This window comes from Salminus brasiliensis, chromosome 25, assembly GCF_030463535.1.
Source record: "Salminus brasiliensis chromosome 25, fSalBra1.hap2, whole genome shotgun sequence".
NCBI classification, from domain to species: domain Eukaryota; kingdom Metazoa; phylum Chordata; class Actinopteri; order Characiformes; family Bryconidae; genus Salminus; species Salminus brasiliensis.
The window spans coordinates 23675276-23698445 of NC_132902.1; the positions used below are offsets into that span (position 1 = coordinate 23675276).

The 23170-nt window shown below is 43.5% G+C and overlaps 1 protein-coding gene across 1 annotated transcript in view; it reads right to left on the reverse strand.

Annotated features, from left to right (window-relative positions):
• The window catches only part of aldh1a2 (aldehyde dehydrogenase 1 family, member A2), a 42946-nt gene that overhangs the window by 12290 nt on the left and 7486 nt on the right, over positions 1-23170 (reverse strand). Inside the window, exons 2-5 of the mRNA XM_072671149.1 lie at positions 10487-10591; positions 9686-9826; positions 8014-8143; positions 1284-1345 (exon numbers count right to left, since the gene is read on the reverse strand). Of these exons, the coding sequence (XP_072527250.1) occupies positions 1284-1345; positions 8014-8143; positions 9686-9826; positions 10487-10591 (438 nt within the window). The remainder of the gene's footprint in view (positions 1-1283; positions 1346-8013; positions 8144-9685; positions 9827-10486; positions 10592-23170) is intronic.

Here is a 23170-nt window from a genome sequence, read left to right on the forward strand (position 1 = left end):
GGGGTATAAAGCCCCCCAGCACTGAGCTGTGGAGCAGTGGAAGAGCTGTGTTATCTGGAATGATAGATGGTGGTGCTCCATCCATTTGGGATGAGTTGGGGATGAGATGAGGTGGGCTGGTGATCATCCAACACCCTGACCTCACTAACGCTCTTGTTGCTTAATGCAATCAAATCCTCACAGCAATGCTCCTCCAAAATATAGTAGAAAGCCTTCTACCCTGGACAGTAGAGACAGTTACTCCAACAAAAGCAGGATAAGCTCTTTTTAATAGCCTTGATTTTAGAAGGAACGATGAACGAACAGACGTCCCAATACTTTTGTCCATATAGTGCATCTTTGTTGCTGTGACTTATCACTCCTTTAGTCAGAACTTCAGACTCCTACCCACTTACTCACACACACACACATTATCATAAACTGACAATCGCTGAGTCACTCTGAGCTTTCACCCACTTCCTCCAGTAAGAAGCCTCCACTCTCTGCCTGGATATCCTGGAAATGTTCACTGAATCAGGATTAAGATAAATATCACTGATGTTCATCCTGTAACGCTTATGTTTGATATTCAGATATCTTTAGAAACAGCTTATTTCGGTCTTTCCACAAAACATCTCTTTCTCTTTCTCTCCCACACAGTCACTTTTTGTTTCACTCTCTCTCTCTCTCCTTCCCTCCCCCTCTCTCTCTGGTCCACTCTCTGTCCTGCTTATCTGCCCTTCTGACAAATAAACGTCGGCGGCTTCCAGTAACCTGCACAAAGTCTTTCAACAAAGGCCGTCCATCCCCCGTCCTGCACCGGCCAAGTCACTAACCCAAACTTCCTCAGCCTGCTCTCTCTTCTCTAGGTCTGACTAACGCTGCATGAAAGCCTGTGTTTACGCCGATGGTTCCCACTCTGGCCTTGGAGTACCTTGCCCTGCACACTTCAGTGTTTCACCAGCTATAACACGCCTACTTCAACTCAACATGGGCTTGTTAACCCCTTAAACCTTTCACATTGTGCACTGTGTCCTGTTTTGTTTGTTTATTTGGGGTTTCTTTCCCAATGAATGGACCAATAGAAATGCTCCAAAATGACTTGGAATGAAATCTGTTTACATTGACTTCCATTGAAAGCGAACAAGGTTCCTCCTGTAGAGCTGCTGTGGTGGAAATACAGTGACGATGTTGTCGTGTAGTTATTATGCAGTAGTGAGGACCTGTCGACAGGTCCTTAGAGTTAAAGGACTGTGTATGTTAAAGCTGGGGAAATAATAAGACGGTAATAAGACTGGACTCACCGGGATAATCTGTCCACACACTCCGATCGGCTCGTGTCTGGTGAATGATAAATATCCTCCGTCTGTGATGGAGAGCAAAGCACAAGGCATCAGAAACATGGTATATTTGACACAGGACACAGAACTTTAACCCTCTGAACTTTTCTAAACTTTCTGTAAATAATCTGTAAATAATATTGTTATTGCATTTTTACTTCTATTATTTATTTTCTGTATATAGTGGTAATTTATCTACATTTTTGTCTTGCTATCCCTTTCTGCTGTGGCAGAATTAGCCCACTGTGGGACTAATATAAAAGATTATCTTATCTTTAGGTTCATTATTTAGTTATTCATCTGAAGAGTTATTGTTGAGTCATTTCTAAATATAAAAAATGGAAAACAGAAGATTTGAAGTAGGGTCCAGTATGGAATGTCCAAATGTCACATGTCCAAAGATGTGTGGACACCCCTGCTAATTAGTGAATGTAGCTATTTTAATGTTCTCAATAGTGGCAACTTGTCTAAACTTGATTTTGGACAAATTGTTAAATTAGCAGGTGTCCACTAACTTTTGGACATGTTCCACTGTTTAAAAAAAAAGTGTGCGCTGGCTTAAGTTCAACAAAGTGCTTGGTAGAAAAATAATAATATATTTTTATATATATGAAAATAATCATTATAATAATAACAACAGTAATCATTTAATAACAGTTAAACATATAATAAATAATTAAAACATAAATATATAATATATAAATAAATAAATAAATAAAACATAATAACAGTAACTTCATTTCCTGAAGGAAACAGAATGGTTGCACAGCTAAAGTGGTTCCCACTTCCTGGCAGTTGCTATGTTGTTGCTAAGGTATTCCAGGTGGTTTCTATGTGGACGCTAGAATGGGCGCCACACTGTGGCAAGGTGATTGCTTTATAACATCACGTGGTTGCCATGATGTTGCGTTGTGGTTGCTAGGGTGTTGCTGGTTGGATGCTAGGCAGTTGCAGAGAATAGCCCCACCAGTTTGTACAGTAATACGCCTTAGAGTGTGTGAGAGTGTTAAGGGGTTAACTTTATGGATCCAGTCTTGTATTTCCCACTCCTAGAACACAAGTATAACTAGGCCTGTTTGCAAATCGTTCCATGTACTTACTGAATAATAAGCCTTGGGATATAATAAGCCTGGAAATTGAAGGTATTAGGGGCTTAATTACAGAACACTGTCCCCCCAGCCTTCAATTAATGCTGAAAAGCACATCGTTTTACATCATTTTTATGTGTAGTCGGATAATAACAAAGCAGAACAAGCAATGCTGGCAAGGAGCTGCAGTCTGAGGGAGCCTGGAGAAGACGAATGCACACAGTGGTCAGGAATGGTGCTCCTTTTCATATCGGAGTTGTACTGAACAGGAGTAAATCATGTGTATTTATAAAACACTGTGTATTTATCTGACTTTAGTCTCTCGTTCAGCGAGGCCTGTGTTACACAGCCCTGGCTGAAGCAATCTGCTGGCATGAAGCATCTGGACTCGAGACGAGCCAATGATTCATCTCCCCTGGTGGCCAGATAAGAGCGGGCCAAAGACACACATGCTGTTTGTTTGTGCTGTAATTCTATTACGGATTAGATTGGAGATGAAATAAAGCGAATCGCAGCGAGTTCCCGCTACGCGAGTTTGGTTTAGCAACACAACAAAGGCCCAGCGGTGCACTCGCTCGCTCGCTGACGGAGGGATTTGCTGTTCCTCTCCCCTTTGCTCTTCAGTTTTATGTCTTCCTGCGTTGAAAATGAAAATCAGATCGTAATGAGGCACACCAGCGTCGTGTCAGGGAGTGAAAGACAGAGTGGAGGAGAGTCATGATATGTCTGTGAAACGCCTGGGTGAGGGAACGAGGGCGATTAAACGGGAAAGAGAAAGTTTGAGAGAGAGAGAGACAAATTGAGTAAGATAGTTGGAGTAAGAATGAGACAGTCTGAGTGAGAATAAGATAGCTTAAACGAAATTCAGACAGTGAGAACAAGACAGAGTGACAGATAGAAAGAGAATGAGACAGTTTGAATGAAAGAAAGAGAATGAGTGAGAATGAGACTGATACAGATAGAAAGAGAATTAGACCGTTTAAGTAACAAATAGAAAGAGAATGAGACAGTTTGAGTGAGAATGAGAGTCTGAGTGAAAGAAAGAGAATGAGACAGTTTGAGTGACAGATAGAAAGAAATTAAGACAGTCCAAGTGACCAATAATGAGACCATCTAAGTAAGAATGAGACAGTTTGATACAGATAGGAAGAAAATGAGACAGTTTGAGTGAGAATGAGACAGTATGATATGGATAGAAAGAGAATGAGACAGTTTGAATGAAAGAAAGAATGAGTGAGAATGAGACTGATACAGATAGAAAGAGAATTAGACCGTTTAAGTAACAGATAGAAAGAGAATGAGACAGTTTGAGTGACAGATAGAAAGAGATTAAGACAGTCCAAGTGACCAATAATGAGACCATCTGAGTAAGAATGAGACAGTTTGAGTGATAAAGAGACCTTTTGGTGGAAATGAGAGCTTGAGTGAGATCAAGACAGCTTGATTGACTGACAGAAAGAGAATTTAACTAAGTGGTAGATAATAAGACCCTCTGAGTGAGAATCAGATCATTTATATGAAACAATGAAACAAATGACAGTTTGAGTGAGAATGAGACAGTCTGAGTGGCAGACAGAAAGAAAATGAGACAATCTGAGTGACCGACAGAAAGAGAACGAGACAGTCTGAGTGACAGACAGAAAGAACGAGACAGTCTGAGTGACAGACAGAAAGAGGACGAGACAGTCTGAGTGACAGACAGAAAGAAAATGAGACAATCTGAGTGACCGACAGAAAGAGAACGAGACAGTCTGAGTGAAGGACAGAAAGAGGACGAGACAGTCTGAGTGAAGGACAGAAAGAGGACGAGACAGTCTGAGTGAAGGACAGAAAGAGGACGAGACAGTCTGAGTGATGGACAGAAAGGAAAGAGGACAAGACAGTCTGAGTGATGGACAGAAAGGAAAGAGGACGAGACAGTCTGAGTGATGGACAGAAAGGAAAGAGGACGAGACAGTCTGAGTGACAGACAGAAAGAGAACGAGACAGTCTGAGTGACGGACAGAAAGAGGACGAGACAGTCTGAGTGACGGACAGAAAGAGGACGAGACAGTCTGAGTGACGGACAGAAAGAGAACGAGACAGTCTGAGTGACGGACAGAAAGAGGACGAGACAGTCTGAGTGACGGACAGAAAGAGGACGAGACAGTCTGAGTGATTGACAGAAAGAGGACGAGACAGTCTGAGTGACAGACAGAAAGAGAACGAGACAGTCTAAGCGACGGACAGAAAGAGGACGAGACAGTCTGAGTGAAGGACAGAAAGAGGACGAGACAGTCTGAGTGAAGGACAGAAAGAGGACGAGACAGTCTGAGTGACAGACAGAAAGAGGACGAGACAGTCTGAGTGATGGACAGAAAGGAAAGAGGACAAGACAGTCTGAGTGATGGACAGAAAGGAAAGAGGACGAGACAGTCTGAGTGATGGACAGAAAGGAAAGAGGACGAGACAGTCTGAGTGACAGACAGAAAGAGAACGAGACAGTCTGAGTGACGGACAGAAAGAGGACGAGACAGTCTGAGTGACGGACAGAAAGAGAACGAGACAGTCTGAGTGACGGACAGAAAGAGGACGAGACAGTCTGAGTGACGGACAGAAAGAGGACGAGACAGTCTGAGTGATTGACAGAAAGAGGACGAGACAGTCTGAGTGACAGACAGAAAGAGAACGAGACAGTCTAAGCGACGGACAGAAAGAGGACGAGACAGTCTGAGTGATGGACAGAAAGGAAAGAGGACGAGACAGTCTGAGTGATGGACAGAAAGGAAAGAGGACGAGACAGTCTGAGGGACAGAAAGGAAAGAGGACGAGACAGTCTGAGTGACAGACAGAAAGGAAAGAGGACGAGACAGTCTGAGTGATGGACAGAAAGGAAAGAGGACGAGACAGTCTGAGTGACGGACAGAAAGAGGACGAGACAGTCTGAGTGACAGACAGAAAGAGGACGAGACAGTCTGAGCGACGGACAGAAAGAGAACGAGACAGTCTGAGTGACGGACAGAAAGAGGACGAGACAGTCTGAGTGATTGACAGAAAGAGGACGAGACAGTCTGAGTGACGGACAGAAAGAGAACGAGACAGTCTGAGTGACGGACAGAAAGAGGACGAGACAGTCTGAGTGACGGACAGAAAGAGAACGAGACAATCTGAGTGACAGACAGAAAGAGAACGAGACAGTCTGAGTGACGGACAGAAAGAGAACGAGACAGTCTGAGTGAAGGACAGAAAGAGAACGAGACAGTCTGAGTGACGGACAGAAAGAGGACGAGACAGTCTGAGTGACGGACAGAAAGAGGACGAGACAATCTGAGTGACGGACAGAAAGAGAACGAGACAGTCTGAGTGACGGACAGAAAGAGGACGAGACAATCTGAGTGTGAATAAGAGCATTTAACTGAAGTTGGGACAGTATAAGACAGTATAAGTGCGAATGAGAGTTTGGATGAGAGAATAAGACAGTTTGAGAGCAAGAGAGTAAGACAGGAAGTGAGTGTGAAGCATACTGAGAAATGCTGAAGCAGCTGCGTCTTGTATAAAAGAGTGTTTTGAAGATCACACCACTGTCACACCAACAGTACAGTACAGCTCGATCACTGTCCCTCGGGGGGCGGCCCAGCTGAGGAAATCTTTGACATGCTGTGGATTAAATAAAACACTCGAACTGCAGACTCGGAAATCTGTCCACAGCTTTCAGAAGTTCAAGTATGTGTTTGTTTTTGCCGCTCAGGCGCTTGTTGTTGTTGTGCATCCTGTTCGTGACATGCATTTTATGGCCGTTATCTGTTCTTAAGCCGCCCTTGTAAAAGAGATAAACATCGGTTTATCATATTGTCACTAACAGACTACTCCAACCGCAGAAAGGAAATAAACAGTGCTTCACAGGCTTCATCTGAATCAAGTTAGTTTCCACGGGTGTAAAATACATGAATCAACTGTAATCAGTTGAAGAGTCAATAATAATATAATTTACATAAAATATATGGTCAGTTCTGACCTGTTTTGGTCAGTAAAGCTGGTAGTTTTGCTCTTTGCTCTATGTGTTCCAGTTTGTGAATGTGAGAGAGTTGGGAGAGATAAAGAAAGAGAGCGAGTGAGCGAGCAAGAGAGAGAGAGAGAGAGAGAGAAAGAGAGTGGACAGTTAGTGGACAGAGAGTGATGGCGACAGACAGTGTTGGAATGCACAGCAATTACCCAGACGCCCAACAGTGGACACCTAATGTCCTCTCCTTTCCTCTCTTTAACCCGTGTGGCCCTCATATGGGGCCCCTGAGAGACGGCTCCACTGTCAACCCCAATTCACTCTCTCTCTCTCTCTCTCTCTCACACACACACACACACATATACACACGCAAACTAATGGCTGTACTCTGATATCAGCGCTATGAGTCTGCCGCTGTCCTGTAGTCTCCAGACCCCCCGCTGTGTTTCTTTCAAACAGCTAAATTAGCCAGAACAGCCCTCCAGTACCCCCTCGTGCCCCCCTGTGCCCCCCCCCAGCCCCGGAGCTGTCACCCTGCTCCACCGGTGGCGGCGCACGGCAGGAGGGCGGCCATTAGCGTGCAGATTTATAACTGCTGAGGGAGTCCGGTCTGTTTACCCTCCGAACACCTCCGTAACCCCACAATGTCTCCAGCAGGCCTCTGAGAAAGCCCCCAGCGTCCAAGCACCGGCCAGTCTCAGCTCCAGACTGATCCTAACAGTCTGAGGAACTTACTGTTTGGGTCTGGGTGACTGGGTTCTTGAGTCACGTTTGACCCTTTCAGAACTTTCAGTACCAGCTTTCTGTTTGAATTATACTGGTGTGTATTATTAGAGCTTTGTGAGCTGCTGTATAAAGTATGCTCTATACTGCCTTTATTGTTGGATGCACTGAGCAAGCATGCACACACATTTACATTTATGTCATTTATGTCATTTAGCTGAAGCTCTTATCCAGAGCAACTTACAATGTTACTCGTATTTGAGTGGTGGACCAATGTAGTGTTAGGAGTCTTGCCCAAGGACTCTTATCAGTGTAGCGTAGCATAGTCACCCACACCAGGAATCGAACCCCAGTCTCCCACATGGTGTGGTAGCTCACTGGCCGGTAGTGGTGTTATCTCTTGCACCACACCAAACAAGACCAAACACCACATACAGCAGACAGTTTGATGTCCCCAAACCTTATGACTGCTGCCCTTCAGTGGCAGTCCCAATACTTTTGTCAAATAATGTAAGATTAACTCCAGAATCTTTCCCTATGTCAGCTAATAAAAGAGACAGACTGCACACACAGCCAGTACAGGACAGGAGACGGGGTTAACAATTTTTGTGATTTCACTAAGGACAAGTTGCCAGCATGCTTACCTCCTCAGCCAACACACAAACCACCCAATGCCCCCCAAACCACTGCAGTTAGATAAACAGTATTATACAGGGTACTGTCCTGTAGAGTGTGTGTAACTATTTGGCATAATTCTCCTCTCTTTTGTGTTATGCTTGTGAAAACCAAGACAGCTATCATGCTAATCTCCAAGTTAGCTCTTCGGTCGAGTTTCAGCTGCGTGGGTTTGTTCTGAATGGCGGTCGAAGGTTTCGCGATTTCCAGATTTCGAGTGTCACCTTACCGGTTGGAATGGACGAGCCGTGGATCTTGTCGGCCCATCCGGCGAAATATCGCAGCGTCTTAATCGTTCCCTGAAGGTCCACAAAGAAGGAGGAGAGGAAAGGTTTCCCGGTGTTTAGCGACTCCAGGGTCTGAGGGGAGGAAGGAGAGATGAGGAGAGGAAGCGAGGGAGTAAAGGGTGTGATGAAAAATCACACAAAGGGATAAAATCTGACTCCCCCAATACAGCATTTAAGACCTACCCAAGCAAAAGCTCACCCTTTATACACACTCCTACGAGGAAAACATGATACTTATATAGCCGGCCTTTCGGAGCAGGCTTTGTTATCCCTGTGTCATGAAGCCATGATTTCTTATCAGGGAGGGATTAGCGTGATATAAAGCACAATCGTGGACGCAACGGAGTGATTCACTCTGACACTTGTTCACATTTGGAGGGGGGGAACAAATCCCATGGGTTTAGTCCATTTAAGGCAAAGGCACGGCTTCAGAGCGAGAGAGATTTACTCAAAATGGCTGCGGCCTTCTCGGGAGAGCATCGGACAAAGAAAGTCGTGCCACTTTGCGTGTTTCTAAACCTTTCTCAGAGCTGGAAGCCAAAGCAGATGTCTCCTGTGGAAAACAAGGCATGGCTAAAAGAATCAGCCGTGGCACAATGCCCCTCTTTTAAAAATTCACTTTGAGTTCGAGGTTGTATGATCGTTAGCACCCAAAGGTCACCCGTCCCACCCCGGTTGGTGCCGCAGACAAGGGGTTTCCGACATTTGCAGGACAAATCAAAGTTGTTTCGGGAAAACAACAAAGCTCTGAAGCTCCTGCCATGACCAGACAGGCTCTCATTAGACACTTGCTTATTGTTGTGAGCGTCTTTGTCTGCTTCGGGCCCTTTGGTCCACTGAATCTGTCCACCGCTAACTGCTAACTGTCTCTGTGGAGAGTGAGAGAACTTCCAGGGAGGCTTCCATGAGTTCTGCTCGTAAGGCTTTCAGGTGAGGCCTATGGAGTGAATGGCTCTCCACTCACCGTATCATCTGACCAGTCTGTCCCACTGAAGCCTGGTACCTAGCCTGGTAGAAAGTGTCCATAGGTGGTCCCATAGAATAAAAAAAAAAGACCTGATGGCATGTCCAGATTTCCATTCTTAATTTACAGATCAGCCATAACATTAACACCACCTCCTTGTTTGTAAACTAGATGTGTGTTTTAGTAGTGTGTGTTGCGCTGGTGGTACAAGTGGATCAGACACAGCAGGGATGCTGGAGTGTTTAAACACTGTGTCTGATCACTCACTGTCCACTCTCTCTATTAGACACTCATACCTAGTGGGTCCACCTTGTGGATAAAGGTAAAATCAGAGACTGAGGCGTGTCTGTCGCTGCACAGTTTGTGATGGTCGTCCAGCAGTGACGCTGAGGTGTGTAGCTGGTCTAATGGACAGTGAGTGCAGAAACAAGGAGGTGGGGTAATAGAGTGGCTGGTCAGTGTTTACCAATTATAAATAATTATGACTAATATAGGCTCTTATTGGGGTGTATTGGGATAATAAGCCGTAGGATGTGTCCAAATGAGTTGAGCTAGAACTGAGAGACATGAGACTGAGTTAAAGGGTGGAGACTGGGTGGTGGTTCGGCGGCGATGATGATGATGATGATAAGTGGCTATTTGACACTTACTGCAAGGTAGAGCCGGTCCCGCTCCACCAGGTCCGCCAGTTTTGACAGCAGCCTCCCTCTCTCCGAGGAGTCCATCCTCCTCCACTCTGAACCCAGAGAGAAGGCCGAGCGAGCGGCCTTCACTGCCTTGTCCACATCAGCCTGAGAGAGAGAAAGGAAAAGGGCAGGAGAATCAGAGTGAGGGAGCAAGTGGAAGTGAGAGAGAGATTTTACCGCTGCAGTATAACATTCTCCTGCAAACAGGTGTTTGTGCACCTCTGGGACAAATGAAATCCAGACTTTCCGGAGGAGTCCGAATAGCTCTAGCAGTCGCATGCTCAGCAGCCCTTCATCCGCTGTTTTTACACACATCTGAGCTGGGGGTCGGCAATATGACTATATATGTTACGGTTATTGCGATATTATAATTGCATTATGACCGCATAGGTATCATCAGTATTAACAGAGTAGTGCTCAGGCGTGGGCTAGAGGGGTGTAACGCCCCCCCAGCATTGAGCTGTGGAGCAGTGGAAGAACTGTGTAATCCGGAAGAGTGGATGGTGGTGCTCCATCCAGTACTTTTAGGATGAGTTGGGTTAGTGATCATCCAACATCCTGACCTTACTTATCCTCTTGTTGCTGAATGCAATCAAATTCTCACATAAATGCTAGTAGAAAGCCTTCTTCCCTGGACAGTAGAGACAGTAACTCCAACAAAAGCAGGATAAACCCTTTTAAAACCCTTCATTTCAGAAGAAACAATAAATCAGCAGGTGTCCCAATACTTTTGTCCATATATATACATGGTTTTGATAACTTTACCTTATCTGCCTCCTGGACGTCACAGATTTTCTCCCCTGTGGCAGGGTTGTACGTGGAGAAGGTCTTCCCGCTCACAGAGTCGTGCCATTCGTTGTTGATGAAAATCTGCAGAGGAGATAAAAAGGCACCAGGTTCAGTTTTTATAGACAGACCAGACCAGACAGATTCCTCCTCAGGCTCCTCCATCCAGCTCCGAAACCATCGGCAAGAGGCCCGAAGTGAGTCACAGCTCGCAGGCACCAAACACACACAAATCATCTGCTAACACACAAATGATCTGAACTGACTGAAGCTGAAAATGTGATTTGACCGCTGAGACGTTGAGGATCAATTATGTACGAGGATGAAAAACCCTCTGGAGGCCAATCCATACGTATCTCCAGTTTCAGAGCTGCAGAGGGTAACGCAATCATGACGAACACCATCATGCTGCAAGATCTGCACATGCATCTACTGTCCCAGCAACCTCGGCAGTTTTCAGGGGTGATTACGCACCAAGCATCAATACAAACAGACGGAGAGAGCGCGTGTCAGTGTTGTGAAGGTTCTCTACACAGTGTTGTGAAGGTTCTCACACAGCATTCCCATGTCTTCACAGTGTTCTCCTCCAACTGATCTTAATGAACAGTTTCCTAGATGTGCTTCACTGCTGTCCACACACCTCCTATAGTGGTTGGACTGTTCTTCTCAACATGTTTTCCAACACAGTCCCACAAGCTCTCAGTGGGCTGGTGATTGCATCTCCACAACATCACCTGAACCTCCTCACTCCTCAGCCCACTCCATCACTTCATGAGAGGTGTGGGGGTCTGGTCGGCAGATAATTGTCATTGATTGTGGTTCTCCACCCATACAGAAGAGATGGGGCCTTCACACACTTCCAGTCCAGCTTCTCAGCGGCCGAGCCACTCTACTGGACTACCAGTTGCTCCACTGGAATCAAGTCAGTTCACTGCATCGCTTCGTTCAGTGTTTAAATGAGTGAAGTGAACAGAGCTGAGGTGTAACTCTCTGAATTTAAGGTGATTCCATTTGGTTTGAGGTTCGATTTAGAATCTATTACATTTAATTCACTATTTATTTGAATTTATTAGATATTAAATGAGTGTTCATTTAAAAATAAATGGATTATCCAGAAAGCATCTATAAAGGGCCCAAAACATGAGCTTATACTTTATTGAATAACTGAATCAGTGCAGTTGAATCAGTGCAGTTGAATTGCCACATTCAGACTGATTCATTTATAAAAACACTGAGCTTATACTTTACTGAATAACAGAATTCATGCATTTGATTCACCAGATTCATATTGATTAATTTATGAAAAAAATAGATCATACTTTATTAAATAATTGAATTAGTTGAATCACCAGATTTTGTAAATGAGTGTCTTGCTATCCCTTTCTGCTGTGACACTGGGAATTTCCCCACTGCGGGACTAATAAAGGATTGTCTCATCTTATCTTATCTATCTTATCTTATTGATTAATTTATGAAAAAAACAGATCATACTCTATTGAATAATTCAACCAGTGCAGTTGTACTGCCACATTCAGACCAATTAATTTCTAAAAAAAACTAATGAGCTCAATTTATTGAATAATTGAATCACTGGAATTGATTCAGTGCAGTTGAATCAGTGCAGTTAAATTGCCACATTCAGACTGATTCATTTATTAAAACAATGAGCTTATACTTATATAATTGAACCAGTGCAGTTGAATCACCATATTTATATTGATTTATTTATGAAAAATGAGCTCATAATTTATTGAATAATTGAATCAATGCAGTTGAATCATCATATTTAGACTGATTCATTAATGCTGCATGTCTGCAGTTTTACACCCATATCTTGGACTGTTTAGGCTGTTAGAGGGCTAAGTGAGTTGACAGTGTGTGTGTGTGTGTGTGTGTGTGTGTGAGACAGAGGAGGAATCTGTGGGAATGTGCAGTGTGTTACAGAGCCGTAGTGGATCGGTCTCTGGGGAGTGATCCAGCCACCAGACAAAGAGCAGCGGGAGAGCAGAGAGGAGATAAATCCCTATCACACACACAGCTTTCTCATACACACACTGTCTCAGACACGTACACCTATGTGCACACACTCATGCCTACCCCAGTAAACTAGCGCACACACACATACATACACACACACACATACACAGTTACAAAGAGCTGCAAAGACAAATCTCATAGACACACACACACACACACACTCACCTTTCACACCAATCGTACATGTCCACACACATGCTGTCTCAAACACAAGTATAGTGCATGGATACACACTCAAGCCTCCTCACACACACATACACACACTGAGGTTTCACAACATCGCTGCTCGTTTACGAGATAATAAAACACGTGTGGCTCTGCGCTGGCTCTGTGCCACATTAAGGGAAGCGGCCCGTTAAACAACCGCCTCACACTCAAACCCTGCATTTCTCAGGCTCGATAAAAGGTGAAGGGAAAATACGGCTCTGTACAGCAGACTGGAGATCTGGATCAGCCTGATCTTCAGCAACGAGCACAAACCCCTTTAAAGCTCTGCTTCCAACTCCTCCGACCCCAGAATCAAACTCACAGCCAGGTAGACTCTGCGTGTACTGGTGGTCAGTATTGGTGTAACTGGTGCACACGTACATGACCAGTACAGAACATCACACTGTATTCATTCTACCACACCTGAATGAATGAATAGTAATATAAACTGATTAATAATTATCAATTACTTATTATATAACAACATTTTAATCAGACTAATCTGATTTTGATTATAAACCTTAACATTTAGGTAATACTTTAGAATTCGCTTCAAACCAATAAAACTAGTTACAAGCAAGGATATAAAAAGTCCAGAAACTGTACTATAGTGAAAGTATGGTACTATATCACTGTATCTAATGCAATTAAAAGAGCAGAAACTGTACTATATAGTGACATGTGGGTACTGTATGGTACTGTATCCCAATCTAACTCAATTAAAGGAGCTGAAACTGTACTATAGTGAAAGTATGGTACTGTATCCCAATCTAACTCAATTAAAGAGCAGAAACTGTACTATAGTGAAAGTATGGTACTGTATCTCAATCTAACTCAATTAAAGAGCAGAAACTGTACTATAGTGAAAGTATGGTACTGTATCTCAATCTAACTCAATTAAAGAGCAGAAACTGTACTATAGTGAAAGTATGGTACTGTATCCCAATCTAACTCAATTAAAGAGCTGAAACTGTACTATAGTGAAAGTATGGTACTGTATCCCAATCTAACTCAATTAAAGAGCAGAAACTGTACTATAGTGAAAGTATGGTACTGTATCTCAATCTAACTCAATTAAAGAGCAGAAACTGTACTATAGTGAAAGTATGGTACTGTATCCCAATCTAACTCAATTAAAGAGCAGAAACTGTACTATAGTGAAAGTATGGTACTGTATCCCAATCTAACTCAATTAAAGAGCTGAAACTGTACTATAGTGAAAGTATGGTACTGTATCCCAATCTAACTCAATTAAAGAGCTGAAACTGTACTATAGTGAACGTATGGTACTGTATCCCAATCTAACTCAATTAAAGAGCTGAAACTGTACTATAGTGAAAGTATGGTACTGTATCCCAATCTAACTCAATTAAAGAGCTGAAACTGTACTATAGTGAACGTATGGTACTGTATCCCAATCTAACTCAATTAAAGAGTTGAAACTGTACTATAGTGAAAGTATGGTACTGTATCCATAATCTAACTCAATTAAAAGAGCAGAAAATATTAGTATAATTAGAATTATTAGTATAAGTGAGAGAAGTAGGTTTACTTACAGCAGTAAAGTGCATAGAATATATAAATATTTGTTTGAATAAAGGCAGTATATCTGATGCTTTTAATTACATGATTGTTGTAAGGATATTAATAGATTACTGAACATATTTTTAGGAATTTTTGTACTTATATAAAGGCATGTTATTCAGTATAATATCAATTCTTCTGTCAGTTCTATGATATTTCTTATATTTAGCCTTAGACTTCTACAGTCTGAGTCTAGGCCGCTATCTTATTACTCAAATTTACTCAAAATCAGTGAAAATAACAGGCGTTATTATAAGCTATTCCTACCTCAGCCTCACTCCTACATTTTAGGCCTTAACTTGCCAAGATTTGCCATTTTTTTGCAGTGCAGGTGTGATAGCAAAGCCAAAGCAATGCCAAATATTTAATCCGAGCCTGCAGTGTGTGTGTAAACGGATGACGCTGTTGCTCCGCCGTCCAATGGGCATGTTTGTGTCTCCAAAGCCGTGATTGGCTGGAAATTGTTTTCAGCCTCTGGCAGGCGCTCTGACGGATGAGGTGTTATTAAAACTCGCGCTGGCTCCGACTCGCAAACATATACATTTCCTCTCGCTCTGCCTTCAGTCAGGCTGGGGGAATATCTTCATTTCAAACAAAAGCCCGAGGCCCAGTTAAAGCGCCCCGCAGCCGCGGGCCTCCAGCGTGTTTACCAGCGTAAACGCTCCACAGCTTAAGTACAATTTAATTGGCTGTAAACTGTAAGCAGTGTTTACGTTAGAGTGGGTATAAAGTGATAGTTCATTTGGGAGAGGTTCAAGGTTCTAGGCCTTCAGGGACCGACTCCCTTTCTCTTGTCCTTCTCCTTCATCTCTCCTGCCCCAGCCCCCCCTCTCCGAGGCTGGCATGCATTCAGGACAGGAACACTGGGCAGGAGCGTCTGGCTGCTAGAGGCTGAAGGTGTTCAGTATCAGTCTGTACCACTCGGCACTCTGTGCTTCAATTCATCTCTATTACACTCCCCCTGCACTGACAACACACAGATACTATCTCACTCGCTCGCCCTCGCACACCCTCGCACACACTCTCTCTCTCTGGCTCCCTATCAGTATCTCTCTCCCTCTTGTGTTGAGTGTAAATTTGCTGAGCTCAGCTCTCTGTGTGATCCAGCCAACATGTCCCAGGTTAGATGCTCCTGCTGCCTCTGTTCACTCTTCCTCACAGCAGTGGTAACTTTATGGATGGAAAAGACCTTGGTGTACATTAATATACAGAGAATCTGCTCTAAGAACGTTTGTAGCAAAAAGGAGTGAGAGAGAGAGAGAGGGATGGAGAGACAGAGAGAGAGGGAGAGAGAGAAACTGAGAGAGAGAGAGAAAATGAAAAGAGAGAGCGGGGGGTGCACGCACATGCATATATATATATATATATATATATATATATATATATATATATATATATATATATAAATCATGTTTTTGCTGATTTTATTATCCACCTAATATATATATTTGTGTGTGTGTGTGTGTGTGTGTGTGTACAGCTATACACACAACGGAAACGAGAGAGAGAGAACGAGAGGAAGGGATAAAAGAGAGAGAGACAGCAAAGAGAGAGTGAGATACAGAAGATGAGAGAGAATGAGCCAAAAAAAGAGATAGAGAGTGATGGAGAGAGAGAAGGTGAACGAGAGAGGTGGGGAAAAGCAGAGAGGGGGATGATCAAGTGTACAAGAGAAAAAGAAAGAGATAAAATAGAGAAGAGAGAGAGAAAAAGAGTGAGAGAGAAAGAGAAACTGACTGAGAACAAGTGTGTGTGTGTGTGTGTGTGTGTGTAAGAGAGAGCGAGAGAGAGAGATTGTGTTGACTGTTGCTGTGGTTTGACAATACAAATGTAAATTTGTTACTTCAATGAAGCAACTGAGACTCTCTCTCTCTCTCTCTCTCTCTCTCTCTCGCTCGCTCTCCCCGCTGGGTCACTGGGGTACATTTAATTCTGCTCTCATTAAGAGCACTTCATAAAAGTGCCAGTGGTCTTGCTCTCCTTTAGGAAAACAGAAAGGGCAGGGAATTAGTTTTTAAATTTATTGGGGTCGCTCTGGTGGGACGTCCTAAATCAGGCGGGGGAGGACAATGACAGGCCAGAAGAACAGCCCCGCCAAAAAACAAGAGAGCGCCGGCCGCCACCTAAATCACAGCCAGAAAAGCTACGGGCATCACAGGCCATTTGGCCCAGACTTCCCCGAGCGCAGGGGGCGCTAACACTTTTGTCTGGTCCTATTGAGAGAGTTGATTAAGGGCGACACGGCGGCGCAGTAAATCAACTCTGGAGGTTTGGTTAAACCGCACTTTTGTGTGGGAGGGCGAGGCAGGGATCAGAGCACGTAGGTGCAGAATTTCAGATCGATCAAGGCTTTACTTTTGTGTAGCGGCTTTTATTCTACAGACTTCAGCGAGGCGAGATCACACACTACTCTCAGACTCAGTACTGACCATACTGACAGCTCCTCTGGGAATCTGCACCCTAAGAAAACTCTGGACCTTTTGGCTCATTTCTATGAAAAGCATTCACACAGGGAATGTTCACACACTAGAAACGGCTTAAAGCGTTTAGAAGTGGTCCAGATTTAAAGATGTGGATTTATCGCTACACTACCAGCACATATATTTATGCAGTAGTTTCTACAGTGTAAATATATTTTTTATAACCTTATTTTCTATAGTGTACATGTATATTTTTGTATGTTATTATATATAGTCTTTATACATTTTTGTACAATGTATATGGTACATATATACATTTTTGGACGTTAATCCATATAGTGTTTATATATTTTGTAGTGTCGTATACATTCATTTTTGGCCACTATTTTGTTTAGCGTAGATATAAATTAATAAATAATTGCGCATAATGAACATATATATTTTGTACTTTATTGTAGTGTTTACATATTTTTGTGTATACAACATAAAATGTGACATTTTTGGACGTTTTGCTCACTATTCTGAATATAGTGTGCATACATTTTTTGGGCTTTTTTTCGTTTAGTGTAAATTACTGTGTATAGTTTACATAAATTTTTGGCCACTATTGTGTATAGTGTACATATATTTATGGTATTTTTGCACAGTATTGTGTAGTAGGCTATACACACTAAATGTATTTTTACATCACTGATTTAAACGTTTGTTTTTACAGCTTAGCTAACATTTATAGAATGTATAGACTGTATAAACTGTAGAGACTGTGGAGGCTGTAGACACTGTACAGACTGTAGTGACTGCAGACACTGTATTGACTGTATGAACTATAGAGACTGTATAGACTATTGGGACTGTGGAGCCTGTATACACTGGACAAACTGTAGAGACTGTATAGACCGTATAAACTGTAGAGACTGTATAGACTATTGAGACTGTGGAGCCTGTATACACTGGACAAACTGTAGAGACTGTATAGACTATTGAGACTGTGGAGCCTGTATACACTGCAGACACTGTAGAGACTGCAGACACTGTATAGACTGCATAAACTGTAGAGACTGTATAGACTATTGAGACTGTGGAGCCTGCAGACACTGTATAGACTGTGGAGACTGTAGAGACTGTAGACATTGTATAGACTGTGGAGTCTGTTGACACTGTATAGACTGTATAGACCATAGAGACTGTAGAGATTGTATAGACTGTAGAGACTAGACACTGTAGAGACCGTAGGCATTGTATAGACTGTGGAGTCTGTCGACACTGTATAGACTGTAGAGAATAGAGACCGTATAAGACTGGAGTCTGTAGACACTGTATAGATGGTAGAGACTGTATAGACTGTAGACACTGGGGGAGTAACTGCTAATATCAAAAATATCAAATTCATTCACATGAGCTCTTTGAAGATCCGTCCTGATAGGAACACTGGGCAGAGTGAGGGTGCTTCAGGCTGCAGCTGCTAGCGTTTAGAAAGCGCTGAGCTCTTCTGCTGGGGCTGTCAGGCTGACGCTGGCTGTTTGCTGGGCTAATAAGGTGATGAGAAGTACCCTATTATAAACAGATTTTCTGGAGTGTCTCGTGCAGCACGGCATGAGCACAACACTCTGCTTCTGCTTAAGTCAGCTGAGATTTTTATCAAGGCCCATCACTTCACACGGGAAAAAGCAGGGTTATCGGCCGCGATTGCAGGGGCCCGAGCTGCGGCCCTGTGGGAACACTCCGGAGCAGCGCTGGTGGAGGGAGGAAAGTGAGAGAGAGGGGCGGGAGGAACGACTCCAGCAACTCTCTGGGGTCTCAGCACAACAGTGGGGGGATGCAGTTGGGTCGAGCCAGAGGATGCCAAAGCCTGCGCCACGGCCGGCCAGCGCAACATCTGTTTGGCCCCCGGCGCCTTCTCATGGCTCACACAGATGAGGAATATTTAATAGCACTCATTGCCGGGCCCTTTTTTTTTATTCAGTTGGGGCGAAATACATAAAAAAATGAAATATATAATACGCCGTATGTGTGTTTATACGCAACAGGCCAAGATTCCAGCGGCAGCCGGATCCTAGCAGGGCACCTGCAGCTCCACACTGAGTCTGCACAGGAAGTTTCATATCCTTTCCTGTCCTCCGCTGCGGTACTGGACATGTTTCAAGACACTGATAATTGTTACAGCTAAAGAGACGCCATGAGAAATGAACACACACTGCTTTCTTTAATTCTCTCTCTCTCTCTCTCTCTCTCTCTGTGTGTCTCTCTCTCTGTGTCTCTCTCTCTCTGTGTCCCTCTCTCTGTCTCTCTCTCTCTCTCTGTGTCCCTCTCTCTGTCTCTCTCTCTCTGTGTCTCTCTCTCTGTGTCTCTCTCTGTGTCTCTCTCTCTCTCGCTGTCTCTCTCTCTGTCTCTCTCTCTCTGTCTCTCTCTCTGTCTCTCTCTCTCTGTGTCCCTCTCTCTCTGTGTCCCTCTCTCTGTCTCTCTCTCTCTGTGTCCCTCTCTCTGTCTCTCTCTCTCTGTGTCTCTCTCTCTCTCTGTCTCTCTCTCTGTGTCTCTCTCTCTCTGTGTCCCTCTCTCTCTCTGTGTCCCTCTCTCTGTCTCTCTCTCTCTGTGTCTCTCTCTCTGTGTCTCTCTCTGTGTCTCTCTCTCTCTCGCTGTCTCTCTCTCTGTGTGTTATGCTTATGCAGCTTTATGCTAGTTCTCCTCAGTCCTGCTTCTGGACTACCCCAGCATTGTCGTGGTTCCTGCTCTTAAACATGAACCTCAGGAGTGGCTTGTTTTGAGCTGATTAGTTGGATCAGGTGCCTCAGCGCAGGAAACTCCAGGAAACGGTTGGGAAACGCCAGGCCCACAGCAGCCCCCCTGCTAACAGATTCTACATTACAAACTGGCAAATCGCCAGCATCCCAACATCATTAGGTCAAAACTCAGCTGGTAGGGACATAAAAATGCATCGATGCACAATAATTCATTAATCTAAGAGCTGTGGTTTAACTTTGGCAGTGTAGGAATATAAGAATTTAGCATGCAGTCAGATTTCTCAATTTTCTCTCAATTTTCAAGTGTAATTGAGAGAAGCATTGTCTTCCATGTTCCTTTTATGCTGAAATACTGTAGTTTCTACACTTATATTTATTGATATTATTTTTTTTGAGTTTTTTTAAATATTCCTGCAATATTTAAACCAACATAATCTAATCAAACGTCAAACGTAGTAACTGAATCATTATGACTCCAGAGATTCAGATTCAGTGAAGAATGGTGATTGAATCATAATGAGGTCAGAGTTCTAGTGAATTGGATCTTGCTGAAATTTGAGATTATATCATATGTTTAATTATTTACTAAGAAGGGCAATTGAATAATAATGAGGTCAGAGTTCAAGTGTATTTTTAGCTTAGTAAATAATGTAACTGAATCATAATGACTCCAGAGACTTAGTGAATTGGATCATTGATTTCATCATCCACTGAATTGCTTACTAAAGAATGGTCACTGAATCATTACAACTCAAATCATCCAGAGATTTAATGAATCTGAGATTAGATCAAGTTGGATTTTTTAAGATTTCAAGATTCACCAAACTGTTTCCCAGAGAATCGTAACCAACTTGTTCACATTATGATGACACCAGAATGAATTAGGAGATTCCGATACATTGAACACTGATTTGCTTACTAAGGCGTCTTAATGAGATCAGAGATGTACTGAATTGAATTTTGTGACACATCAAATTGATTCCTCGAGAATCATAACCAAGAGGTTTCGAGGTCACAGCTTTGGTCAAGCAAATCTTGCTGACATTTCAGATCAAATCACAGTGAAATCTGAGATTTCCTCATACAGACATTGGATTTTGATGAAAATTTGAAATCTGCTTATTGAAGAATCATAATTGAATCATTATGAAACTGAATCTTTTTGCTGAAATCAGTTTCTGTGGTGCTAAGAATCCTTTAAGTTTCCTAAAGAATCATAATCCAGTCATTTTGAGAGCAGAGATTTAGGGATTTCCTACAGAATCGTGCCCAAATTGTCTTATGAGGTCAGAGATCTCGATCTGCTGGCCTGTTGTGCAACAAGTAGCAGGAGTGAGTCCAGTGGAGTCCAGCTGAAGCGCATATGGACGAGACAAATGAAAAGGCCACGCTTCGATTCATCTTTCCAGCTCAGAAAAATAGCACACACTCCAGTGGTCCTGTATGGATGGATTAGCTAGTTTAGTGAATTCTCCAGAGTTTAGGGTTTCTTCTTCTAAAGAAGGACTATGGGAATAAGAGCGGGACTAATAGAAGAGTGCTGGATGATGACAAATAGGTCTTTCCAGAACTTGTTTATCCACGGAGAGAGCGGACCATAAAGGGAAGGCCAAAGACAATAAAAGAGAGAGGTAAGAGGAGAGACAGCTCCAGCGCGTGCGAGAGAGAGAGAGAGAGAGGGAGAAGATGAGAGCAGTGGGGAGATGGATCGAGAGAGTCCTCACTGCGCTGCTTATAATAAATCACCTCCTCGTGGTGTACCCTCCAGCGTAGGCGCTGTTTGATGTGGATCTCGGGGAGCGATGGCGCGTTTTGAAGTGAAAAACTCCAGAAGTGAGGGTCAGGCTCTCGCCAGCCAGGGCCGCTGACCCTCACAGTCAGACGCGGCCATATATTACACCCCGCTGGACAGCACCCAAAGAAGGGTGCCCCGAATGCCCCCAGCTGCACTAGCTCACCCTCTGACGGATTGATGGAGCCTCCCTCATTCACACAAGCTGTCTCCCAGATTAGCTTACAAAACCTCCGCTCCAGCGCACACCCGGCCGCCCGGCTGGACGCTTAAATGCTTAAACACTGACACACGAAAGGCGAGAAACTCCGGCGTGAGCAACACACGGAGGACTGTGGCTTTAACCCTTAGTAGTCAGGGGATACTGTTGTTATTTTGCTATGCATTCAGGTTCATGACTAATTATAGGTCATTATGTATGTAATTACATAGTTAGTCACTTCAGCGAGCTACATTTACATTCATTACTCTGAATGTAAATGTTGGAGTCTGACTTTCTGACTTACTTTGATTATTTTAATCAATAAATATATTATTTAAAAATTCATACACATAAATAATATGGAATTGTGTCTAAACTGTGTAGAAAAATGCCATATTTAAGTTCTTTTCCCATAGAAAATCACATTTTCTAAAATCCAAACTATATTGCTGCTTGGTGTTTTTCACTTTTTGGCAGAATATAAACCCCCGGTTGTCCCTCATGTCCTCATGTCCCTTCTTTCCTGATGAACGGACCAATAGAAATGCTTTAAAATGACTTGAAATAAACAAAAAATAATCATTGACTTCCATTAAAAGCTTCTCCTGTAAAGTTGCTGTTTTAGAGATACATACACACTATCTGGACAAAAGTATTGGGACACCTGCTCATTTGTGTTTTTCTCTTCAAAGTTGTTGGGAAGTTGCAGGGAAGATGGCTTTCTACTAGATTTTGGAGAAGCGTTGCTGTGAGGATTTGTTTGACTGCATTCAGCGACGATGTGGAGGTAGGATGATCACCACCCCACCTCATCCCCAAATTCTCCAAATCGTCCCATCCAAAAGTACTGGATGGAGCGCCACCAACATCATTCCAGAGAACACAGCTCTTCCACTGCTCCACAGATCAATGCTGGGGGGCTTTATACACCTCTAGCCCACGCCTGGCATTTGGCAGCATTGCTTATCAGGTAGGTTCATATTTGTATATCTGCCCCAGAGAGTTGTATTCTATTGGCAGTACCTCTCTACAGGGACTAGACAAGCTGTGTGCAGTAAACCGCAGCTCACAGATTTCTTATAAACTACAGCCTCACACTGGGTAGAGGATTAACCACCGGGGTCAGGCCTTCTGACTGGGGTCACAATCAAAGCCCAGGACTAACACAAGGGAACATATTCAGCCAAAATATATATCTGCCTCTTAAGTCTGTTTGCTGCAGTTTGCGTAGTTGACTGAAACCTCCGAAGCAGCTCAGTTGAAAGCAGAGGAGAGACCCTGCTTTGAATTTGACGAAAACACAGCGAGTTCTTCCCATTTCTGGCTGGTACTGGACTGAGAGCCAGTGTATGAACCCCCATCCCCCTTCTAAGCCGTCTAAGATTTACTGTCTTTAGATCTGCTTCACTGACAGGATGGAGTAAGTACATCATCATCATGGTGGGAGGTGAAATTAGAGCGAGGGGATTCCTCCCAGTCTCTCTCCCATAGAAAGGTCCCGGAGCCTCAATCAATTACCCCCAAACATGCAAACCAACATATACACCTCTCACTGCCATCCGAGAGGAGCAAACTGAGCAAACATCAATAACTCCCCATCAGAGGAGGCTAATTTACGGCTTCCTCTGAGCTGCTCGCCGCCCGGTGGGAGAGGGCTCAGATAGAGACCACCTTTAGCAGAAC